We start from the raw sequence: 11,645 nt of genomic DNA on the forward strand, positions 1-11,645 counted from the left end.
GTAATAAAGCCTAAAAGGCAACCTTACTCATGGGACACTAAATGCATTTTGGGTCCACAACTGTTGCTCATTCATAGATGAGCTTTTAAAAAACCATGAGACTTCACAAAGTTTACATACAATACAGCAGGACACAGCCCCATATCACCAACCATTTTTTAGATCAAAATCCCAAGGGACCACGGCAACCTAAGCGTGCAAACCTGATGAAAGGATTTGCAGGTAAGGATGGGCTGGTACTGATGAGCATAACACACGCAGGATACCAGCTACCCAACCACTACCAAGTTTCTAGTTTTTTTTTTTCTGTGGGGCTTTTTTTTGGGGAGCGGATGGTGTCACAGTCGACTATCTTTAAGGAAGAGTAGTAAGGAGACCCACAGCAGGGTGTATGAGTTTTTACACGGAATTTGGCCTCACACACATGAAAACAAGAGAAAAAACCATTCCTAGGAAGCATCTTTTCACGGGCGGCAAATTGGCAGCGCAGACCCTCCCACCTTTGTATCCTGATACCACACAGGAGACAATAGGTAGGACAGGGGAGACACCAGGAAAGGACAGAGCAGCGAAGACAAGTATTTTTCACCAGCTGGAATGGAAACAGAAGAGCCTGGTAGACAAAGAAGGGTGTGATGCGACGAGAGCACCAAACCACTGAAGGCATGAAGAACCTCCTTTGCCTTCGGGAGGGGAGCGCGGGCTCGGGGAAGGTTTGTCAAGATCGCGGGAGGAGAAAGGCACGGCGGCCGAACAAAAGATTGTAAAGGCCTGGAAGGGAAAGGTGGAAGGACGGGCAGGCGGCTCCCGGGCACGTGAAATTGCGCAGGGCCGGCTCCGGGGGAGCGGCGCCAGCTCTTGCTCCCGGGCACGTCGCCCCCCGACGGGTGTCTCCAGGTCAATCCGTTTACACCGCGCAGTCCCTCAGGCCCAGGTACCCCGGTCCAGAAACCCTTTCCTTCCCAAAACAGGCACGGGACAGGGCTGGCCCAGGGGCAGCCCGCAGACCCACCCCCATCACCCTTCCCGGGCTTCCCCTGCGATCCCGGGGCGGGGGCTCGGAGGTGACCGGTCGGCGGGCAAGGGCTCCCGCGGCCACCTGTTCGGCCCGGTACCTGCCCGGGAGGGCGGGCCCGCCCGCAGCAGGAGCACATGGCGCCTCCCGCCCAGCCCGGTCCCCGGCGGCGGCAGCAGCCATGCTGCCTCCCGCTGCCGCCCGCTGCCCGCCGCCTGTCACCCGCGCGCGCGCCAGCACACCACGGCGGGGGAGGGCGCGCCCGGCGGCCCTGGGAGGGGAGGAGGAGGAGAAGGAGAAGGGAAGGTCGGGAATGCCCACCTGCTCGCGGAGTTTCAGGAACACCATGGCGAGCGCGCGCCACCGCCTCCGCCCGCCGCCAACGACTCCCGGCTCCGCGCGCCGCGCGGCCACGCCCCCCCCGCCACCACGGTCCGCGCGCCGGCCACGCCCCCTGCCACGCCCCCTCCCCTTGCCCGCTACCGCCCCGCGCAGAGACCGCGCTCGGCGCCCTCGGGGGCGGGGCCTACTCACGCCCCGCCCCGCCCTGCTCTCGCCCTCCCGAGAGGTTTCCTGAATGAGCCCGCCCGCCCGCGCCACCAAGGGCGCTGCTGATTGGCCCGTGGGAGGCGGGGCAGAGTAAGGGCAGCGCTGATTGGTGGCGCGGGCGCGGCGCGGGCGGATAGCGCGGGACGGGCACGTGGGGGCAGTGGCGGTGAGGGACACCGCGAGACATCGGGAATCGGCACGGCCAGGGGGCCGCCGCTCTTCCCTTAGGAATCGCTGTGGTTTCCCAGGCGTGGTTTCGGCCACCTGGCGAGATAAGCCCCGAGCCGGGGGTTACCGGCACAGGCGGCTTGGCCCGAGGCGGGATTTCTCCGGCAAAGGTGGCTCCTAGCCCCTGGTCGCCCGGGAAGGGTCCCGTCACCCGCCATCCAAGCGCTGGTGCGAGCCCCTGTCCTGTCTGGGAGAGAAGGCGTCCCCCTTCTCCCACCTGCTTTTGTCAGGAATGTGCGGGACGTCCCACCCTGAAGGGGAAGGGAGCACCGGGGATTTGTACATACTCGTGGTCAAAAGGGATGGCAGAAGTTGGAGGGTCCTCAAAAAAATCTCTAAGGTTTATTAGTAAAATATGTGCTTGGCATCGAAATTGGTATGTTAGTCCCTGACCTACTATATGAGCTTGACAGTGGTGTTTGTATAGGGAGGGAGGCAGGAAGGAAGAGAGATCACCAGTCCCGGTTCCAGCATTGGTCCAGCCGAAGTGCTGCCCTGTGTCCCCATGGCTCCCACCTCCAGCCACATCTTGTTCTTTCCCGCAGCCTGTTATTACAAATACTCCTCAAGGACTCTACAATGTGTTGCAATCATGGTCTCCTCTGCTTGGAGCTCCACTAGTGGGGGGATACCTCAAGCCCTGGGGCCACCCATGCCCGGCTTGGGTGCTGGTGCAGGTGTGGGGTTGCACTGAACCTCCCTCATGTCTTGAGTGCCCATCTCAGACCCTCAAGAGCCCATTGCCATGGGAGGAAGGAGGAACAGCAGCTGAACAGGCATCACGCTGGGTAGTGGCAATGGGCCAAATCAAGGCACTAAGAAATGCTCTACGAATTACCAGATGGAGCAGACATGTACAGATAGATAGTTAATTCAAAAAAGAGAAAGATCATTTTGCAATGTATTAAATGTTCATCATTTTTTGGCAGAGGATCAGTGGAGATGTTACCTGCATAACTCTCATGCTGTATTTTGACACATAATTTACAGGCTTATTTGTAGGACGGTGTGCATCAAACACAAATTACATCTTCATAGGTAGGATTTTAAAATCTTCTTGTGAAAGGAACAACAAGTGGCATACTTAACACTAGCATTGGATTGTGTTGCTCTTCCACAAAATAATGCTGCGGCCAGCCAGCCCAGCATGGTAACTATGATCTGGAAGGGTTATTTTCTTCTGAATTTTGATTCCCCCTCAGAAAAAATAATAGGCTGAAGAGACTGAGGCTTTTTGGAATTGCATACTGCTACAGACAATGCTGATATGAAGGTCACAAGTTTCTGGATTTTCTTGTACTTCAGAATAGACTGTGACTTCTTAACACTCCACATACAGTTAAATCTACTTAGACTTTAATATTAACTTAAGAAAAATGAAAGTTTAATAAAGCAACTAAGTATATTTTGTGTGAAGACTTGTGTGAAGACTCTGTGTGTTGTTGCCCTTGCTCGTGCTTATTGTTTATTCCAGTAGGAGGCTGGGATGTGAACACATTCATTTGGTGACTTGGCAACATGAGAACAGAAGGGTTTTCTATAGGTGCTAGCTGAGGCAGATCTTTCATTAGCTTGGAATACCAGTGGTCCAATGGGGTATGCTTGTTTGTGTTATTTTATTTCAACTAGTTAAGATTGCAGTCCTATTTTACTAGGCAAAGGAAAAAAACCTCAACATTGTCACACTTTCTAAATCAATTTTGTTGACATCTAGATATGTCCAGAAATGCTGATTATGATGAGTAAACATTTTAATTAATTTCAAATAGCCCCCTAAATTATTATTTGTGTATTGTACCTGTTCTTTTTGTTTGTTTGTTTGTGAATAGAAGTGTGTTGTTTGAAAATACAAAACAGGTAGATTTTGACACTATGCAAACTGGTTGAGAACTGTGATAACAACATGGTAAAGAGACCAATGGTTGTGGAAATTAGAGATAATTTTATCAATGCAGTCAGTGAAGAAGAAAATGACATCAGGAAACATTGCCTTTGTCTGTCTCAAAATTAGACTGCTCCTTTTCAAAGTGAAAAGAATGTCTGGGAGCTGATAAAGTTCTGCTTCCTCCTGTGAAGCTTATCAGTTTATGGAGTTACTCATAAAAACATCTACTTTCAGTTCACCCACTATTTAGAGTAATTTCTGTATGTAGAAAAGTCATCCCACATGAAAATTTAGCACCTGGAAGCATTAGTATCTCTTGCAGCTTGGGGCCAGGTACTGGTTCAGTGGGGGAAGGCACATCTTTATTTCATTCGTTTCCCAGTTTTTCCTTGCTCCAATACTCAGGCTATGGCTAGGGAAAGGCCTGTAGGTTTTACTGTATACATTTAAATATGGCATCAACCAACTGAACTCTGACCACAGATATTCTTTTTTTTCTGTGGATTATAAGACATTATAGTGTGAAAAAGTTTAAGAGGTAAAGTATGGAAGTAACAGTACGGATTCTGGAGATACTTGTCTGTTTTAATTTAGGCACAAGTGGCTTATATACATGAAGGTGAATAACATGGAAGTGGGGAATTTTCTGAGTGTTGTTTCTCTGAAACCAATCAGTTGCATGTGGATATTTTTTCTCAAGTCACAGTATAAATATCTGTCCTATTCTTATGCTGCAACAAACAGTCCAAATGATTATTACAACTGGAACAAAAATACGAGAATATTGCCAATAATATCGTCTGATCTGCTAGTGTTCCACAAATACAGTATTTGACTCCAGAGCGATAGAACAGAAATGAAACCTCAAAAGTTAAATGTAACAGTGCTGCAAAGAAATGAGCACTTCTTGTTCATTTATTAGCATATATTTGAGGGTAACTTCACATATGTTGATTTTACATCAACATAGGTGTTAAAGGGTAAGTAACTCTCCAAGCATCCCTTAGGAACATTCACAGAATGTTTCACGGAAGTCTGAGTATTGACATACAAACACACCTAAAGCCACAGCATTTCTGATAGTGTTCAGAATATACATCTGCAGAAGTTAGAAATTTCCACAACACTTTTTAATTGGACAGTTTGTAAATTATTAGCAGCACAGCTCTCCTGAGGGCACACTTTCAGCACAGAGCAATAGGCTTTAAATGCACGGCTCCCATTAATGTTAATTTAAAATCTTCACTCTGTAACTTATCCCACAGTGCGTAACACTACCCAGTGTTTTAAAGATAGGACCATATGTGCTGCACTGAAATACATAATGGGATCAAATTGAAGAAACTGTAGAAACCTCATACTGGAGATGTTTTTTGAACTCATCTGAAACGTCCTCATGATTTATTTATTTTGCCAAGAATGCCTATATACTTAGCTCTTTCTAACCAAGGGTTTCAACCCTGGCCAAGTAGGTATTTATTCCTTTTTCATGCTTCAGCATGGGTAAACAGGCACAGAGGTCAACAGGCTTACACAAGGTCATGGCATGAGTCACTGCTGTGGCTAGGAATAGAATCCAGGAGTCCTCATTGCCACTGCCCTCCTCCAAATGCTGTCCTGTACTACTAAAGGAAAGCAGGGCTAATTTTATTTTTGCACAGAATACAAGGTGTCTGAAATCAATATAATGTTATAGTTTCCTACAGAGGGATGCATTTCTCTTTATGACCCTGAATCAGCATTACTGGGGAGCTACTTTTCCAATAGAAATCACACTCATTTTATAATGGTATGCTGGGAGCATCATCATAAAGATTTTTACACGTGCTGTGACACATTTTATCCATCAAAATCTAAAACAGTCAAGGTTTTTTAATTCTGTCCCAGAGATTACATTTTGAATTGTTGGCTGTTCACAGTTACTGATTGTAGTGGAAACATATTAAATATCATAATGGCATCATCAATCAAATATCATCGATTGGCATTTCTAAAGCGCCATTATGCTTATGGATGCTCATTTGACCAATTTTGTCCCCGTCTGGTGCAGACAGGAGGAGAGAGAACTAGTGTGCCCTCCTTATTCAAAGAACAAATTCAATATCTGGGGGAAGGTAGGGCAAATATGAGTCTCCTTTGTACAATTAGCAAGTGACAGGGGCCAGCCAAGCAGCTCTAAGTTCCTGTCAGTCATGTATTCTAAGGAAAATTCAAGTAAAAGTGCAAGAAAACAGAGAATTAAGAATATATAAAGTAAGACAACAATGGTAAGAAATTACATCACTTTCATTTTGATGAGAAAAATGTTACGGGGAGTTTACAAGATGTTTGATGTGTCCTTATGGTGCCTATTTGCCAGTATTACTGGTAAAAATATATATTAAAAAATGGGCTTCTATAAAGGTAGCAATTTTGTCTTGAATTGCATATTAAAAATCCTGTTCACATTTCTTCTAGTTTGAATAACATGCAACTTTTTTTCCGCCTAAATTAAGTCTATCTTCTTCAGCGGGATAAACTCTCAAAGAGGCCTAAGAAAGGTATAAAGGACCTTGGGATTTGGGCTGACACAGAGGAGAATTTTATCCAAAATCTTCTTGATTTCTTTTTTTAATCTCTCAAAACTGTCCAAGCATTGGTGAAAAAAATTTGTATGCCTTTGGAAATATGATCCTAAAAGACTATTAATTCTGGGTAGCTGTAAACTCCAAATCAATCTATTAAAAATTAAAGAAATAAATTGTAGATTTAAACTTACCTGAAATGACGAAAGAGAAACAAAAGACTCAGTTAGCATATTTCCTGGTATTAGCACATCCCAACACGACTCCTTCTTAAAACACTGTGAGTATTCGCACCCTTATACATTCTCACATTCTCACCTTGAATTAGTGTTTATAGATTAGACTGTTTTGTTACATATTTCTTTATATAAACAAACCAGAGTATTTTACTTTTATTTATTTAACAAAATACTCTGTTTTGTTTATATAAATAACCAAATGCCTCAAAATGTCTTTTTTTCCAAGCTCATTGTACCTCAGAATGGAGAGTATTGACTAACTGGAAACTCCAGTGGGTTGTGATCTTGCAAATTATTTTTTCAGGCTTGACCAGTTCTTCAAAGAGTAACACCTAAAGTGAAGCACAAGAGGGAATGAGTTTTGGTCAGTCACCTTGTTGAGCCGAAAGCTTAATGCACCGTAAAAATCTTATTGGGAGGTTTTACTTGACCTGCTACACAGGGATATTTTGTTAAAATGCATTTCATCAGTGCTCTAGCAATGTATTAAGTGGAAGTAGTAAAAGTATTAAAGTGGAAATGCTGATTTTCATGTGAGAAGCAAAATAGAGGTTCTGACTTCTAAATCAGAAGTTTCTGAGCATCTGAAACCTACTTTCTGATGATGTATGATATAATTGTAATATCCCAGCCAGGTGCTCTAGAGAAGAGGATTTCTGCATACATAAATTTCCTTTTCTGATGAGCTAGAGATCCCTTATTGACTGTGTCCTCTGGTTTTTTCTTTCACAATGGCTTTTTTTCTATTGAGGGAAAATGATTCCAGTGTAAATTTTACATATTTGGTTATAAAGCACTCAAGTGGTCACCAGGGCGGGGAAATGAGGGAAAAGACATTTTTTCAACTAGGCAAATTTCAGCTGAAATGAGACCTCTGAAAATTAGCTATGTGTGACACAATGTGAGCTCAGAAAGGAGGACAAATGGGGATTCTGCTTTCACAAGTTCCCATTTCACACTCAATACTGCAGGAGTAGGTGCCATTAAAATGGGGACAGTGTGTAATATAAGGAAAAGTGAAGATGAAGAAAAGCTTATTTTACCAATACCACAGTTGCTGCAGTAATGGCCAACTTTCTCAGGTCTTGTTCCCCTCAAGACTGCAATATAAACCAAAATGCAGTAGCATGTATTCTCACCTAGTAATAACGTGTCACCTGATGCCATTTTATATAAATGACTGTTACACATCCAAATGTAGTAATGCAGCTGCACTGCCACACATTAAAAACCTTCAATTAAACTTTTAAATTTGTAAAATACACTTGCAGGCTCCTTAATTGCTACAACAGGGAGCATTTCACTGTCCAAACAGAGTGGGAGGAGATCACTGTGCCAGCCGTTGTGGAATAAAGATTCCACCATAAAGAATATCTATCTTTAAACTTTTTTTTTTTTCTGGGAAGTACTTTTTTTTTTTAATATTTTGATGGCATACGTGAGCCTGCAGCCCCACAGATATGTATGTAAACTCTTCTCAGATAAATACTTTTATCATCTAAAGGAATAAAGTGCTTGAGGCAGAAGACAGGAATCTCTGGGAAATACACTACTGCGATGAATACATTTGTCAACCGAGTGCCACAGTGATGAATTTCAGGGAAGATGAAAAGGTTTTTCACGACAGCAAGAAATTTGTAACTCAAAGAAGAGAAAATGAAGCAAACAGTTTGCATTTATCTTTGCATCTTAATAGACAACTTTATTCCTGTTTTCATGATGTTGTCTTCATTCTCATGCTAAAGGATTTACATTTGTATAAAATATTTAAAAGAAATGGAGTCGTACAGGTACAGGTTAGTACTGTTGTCAGTCACAGCAGTTAGAGAAACTAATATATGGATATTTTAGTCTGAGGTTTTTCATTAGTACTGATTCTAGAGCTGCTTTGGACCTGACAGTTGACATGCACAGAGAAAATGCATTAAAATACCTACAACTTCATTATTAATTAGGATTTGATAACTTGCCCCCCCTGCCTCCCCTAGAACACATGCCACGACAAAGGAAATCAAAAAGGCGTTTCAGTTCTTTAGTAGCTGGGCCTGCTACTACAGCACTGAAATCAGTGTTTGTTTTCCTTTAGTAGGTGCAAAGATTGAGCACTGAACTCCAGCAAGCTGCAGACAGTGTGTTTTCTGCTCAGGATCTGTACTGATGAGCATGCTCTCCCTTCTCACTCACCACAGCCTGAGTTTCTTAACTTGTAGGACATGCTGCATCATCTGTATTTTCATTTTCTAAATAGCAAGATATTATACTTTCCTTGGATAAGTGGAGAGAATAACCTCCAGATCAGCCAACACTGGGATGAAGGTAATTGAATCAGGTAATCTTCAGCTCTTTTGCTGAAGACATTAACACCAAATATTCCCTAAAGTACTGACTGTAGCTCTACATTACCATGAGGTGAATTTGGTAAATTTAAATTTACATACACTGGAATAGCATAATTTAGCAGAAATGCTGGAAAAGTTCCATATAACATATTTGGCAATGGTTCAGTACAGGCAACTGGTCTGTGCAACATAGTGTTGAGTTAGGGAAAGACTTTGCATTTGCACACATGCCCATTAGTAAGTGAACCAGAATGTGAACCTGTATTGAAAATGCTGTACACACCATAGATTTTTGTTTCTAAGCTGCACATTTTCCAATTACATAAAATAATCCAAAATTTATGTATTATGTTTTCAAGAATTATGTCCTGCAGTCATAGTGTGGGATTTAAAACACCTTGTGTTATCACAGTTAGTTTTAAGTTGAACGCCCTCCAAAATACGAATCTTGGAAGAGAATCACCTTTAGACCTGCCATCAATCCAATGCTAAGTTGCACCCTTCTTGCATTTGAAATATGACTCAGACACACCCACCCACACATAACTATATGTTATACACATATAAATATATATATTTCCTTACTGCTGTCATTTACAGCAAACATTGGCTGTATGTGGAAGTTTTCATATTACTGGTGTTATTATTATTTGTATTAGCATTCCAGCTAAGATTTCCTGCCATTCGTTTCTTTTGCAACTTCCAGTAAGCATCAAAGCAACGCCCTGTCAGCTGAAAAGAGTCCATTTCAGTAGAAGCCACTGTACCAGCACAGAAGAAAAAGGCTGTTTCTCTCCTGGAGATCATGCCCTGCAAGCCTAAGGCAGGTGGCAGCACTGCAGGATGTGGAGACAAGGCAGCAGTGGTTGCTGGTGTCAGCTAACAGGTAACCTGAGCAGCGCCCAGCACTTACAGGCAGGATCGGTGTTGGATTAACTTTCGGTGGACTTGTGCCACAGGCAAGGCTGCACAACTGCCAACACCTGCGGCACAGGGCAGGAGTGCCTGAATGACGGCAGACGAAGCTTGTGAGGGACCCTCCTGCTGGCGGTTTGTATGGAGGAGGTTGCAGCTATGGCACTGCCCAGCCAAAGGTCAGAGCTGCTGACCATAGGGTTCTGAGACATTTGTGTTGGGGACAAACCAGTGAGGTCGAGGTGCATGAATCTGGCCATGCTTTTAACATTGACAGAAAAATAATATGTCCATCAGAACATCATAGGACAAAAAAAACCAAAAAACAAAAAACCAAACAAATCCACAGTTCCCTGGCATTGGTGAGGAAAAGAAGCCGATTTACTGCATGGTGCCTCAGCCTGTGGTGCAACTTCCCTGGCCACCCAGAACAGCGAGTGCCAGTCTTGCACTTCATCTGCTCAGAGCAATGGATCAGCCCTACTGCTTGATCGTATCTGGTGTTAGGGACTGTTAATAGTTTCACTTGTGGAGACCAGCTAGAGCTGGGCTTCTCCTTCTGCTAAACAAATTGAAATAAAATGTAGCTCAAAAGTCCTTTTGGTGGCTGATACCCTTGCTTCTCCCCCATGGAAAAATCCAACACAAACCCCTTCACCTCACATCTGGTACAGACATTTACATCTTCGGGGCTGAGGACACTGCCCTCTCAGCATGGAAACCCAGTGATACCCCCTGCACTGACATGTCTGGATCCTGCATAAAAGGGGCTGTGGTTGCTTAGCCCATTGTTCATAGGTACATATAATTACTCATGAGGCAAAAGAGAAGTATTTGTGCAAGGCACAGTGATTTTGGCTGGGAACCACATATTCATCCACCTGAAATCAGTGTTTGTTTTCTTTTAGCAGACTTTTTGACAGACCTGCATGAGGCTGAGCACTGTGAGGACACACTGGGGAGGAGAGGATGGAAGAAAAAAGTTGGCACTTAAGTTATGATAGTAAAAAACTACATATCTTAATGCAGGATATAGATCTGCATGTATATATTGGCAGGTCTGCATGTGCTGAGCTACAGATTCTTGCCCAATGCAATAATTCTTGCGATTTTTCTTGGACCCTCAGCAATGCTGTTTCCTGACAGTGAATTTTCCAGCTCTGTCAAAACACTTCAACTGCGTAATAAATAATGCATATGGGCATTCTCTGATCAACCATAAACCCAAGAGGAGATATACATAATCTGAAACTTTATGGAAGGTTTTGATCTTCAGAGGATTTGCCAAATTAAATCAGCAAAGTGGGGGGAAAAAGTATTTCCTGAGGATGACTGACTTGGCAGGCTCCAGAGCATGACATGATCCAAAATGGTCTGTGGGGCACATCAGCAGATCAGTGGCCTGGGAGCAAACCTGCCAGTGCTGGGCACCTGCAGGGGCCTGCAACTCAGGGACCTCGCTGCTTGCCTGGGACTGGCAGCAAGAAATCATGGCCAGCCCCAGGCAGCAGGTGCCCACAACTGCAGCCTGGAAAGGTCTCATCGAGTTATGATGCCCAGATTCAGTTTTCTGATACACAAGTGTCAGGTGTGCTAGGTAGATAAATAGCCACCAAAATAAGGCTGGGTATATTTTCTGAACAGTATGAAAATCTCAGTTTATGGTTGTATCAAAGAAAGAATCTAGTCCCTGCATTTGAAAAGTGTAAGAAGGTGTACATTCAGTATTTTATGTACCCTAAAGTTTAAGACTGCAGCAAAAATCAAAAAGAATACCACCTTTCTTGTTTTTAAAGACTTCATGGCTTCTGCTGGCCTGACTCAGGATTTCTGAACTCCTGGGGCTGGCCCTACCCTCAATTCCATTATCACACAGCCCCTTTTTCCAGCTCCCCTGAGCCAGCATTGTGC

At 43.9% G+C, this 11,645-nt stretch overlaps 1 protein-coding gene across 1 annotated transcript in view; it reads right to left on the reverse strand.

Annotated features, from left to right (window-relative positions):
• Positions 1-1,417, reverse strand: part of ANKRD28 (ankyrin repeat domain 28) — a 122,466-nt gene extending 121,049 nt beyond the window's left edge. The window contains exon 1 of the mRNA XM_027675321.1: positions 1,337-1,417. Within this exon, the coding sequence (XP_027531122.1) occupies positions 1,337-1,363 (27 nt within the window). The 5' untranslated portion in view covers positions 1,364-1,417. The remainder of the gene's footprint in view (positions 1-1,336) is intronic.
• Positions 1,418-11,645: the final 10,228 nt, after the last annotated feature.

This window comes from Neopelma chrysocephalum, unplaced genomic scaffold (genome assembly GCF_003984885.1).
Source record: "Neopelma chrysocephalum unplaced genomic scaffold, ASM398488v2 Primary Assembly neopelma1_26, whole genome shotgun sequence".
Taxonomy (NCBI): domain Eukaryota; kingdom Metazoa; phylum Chordata; class Aves; order Passeriformes; family Pipridae; genus Neopelma; species Neopelma chrysocephalum.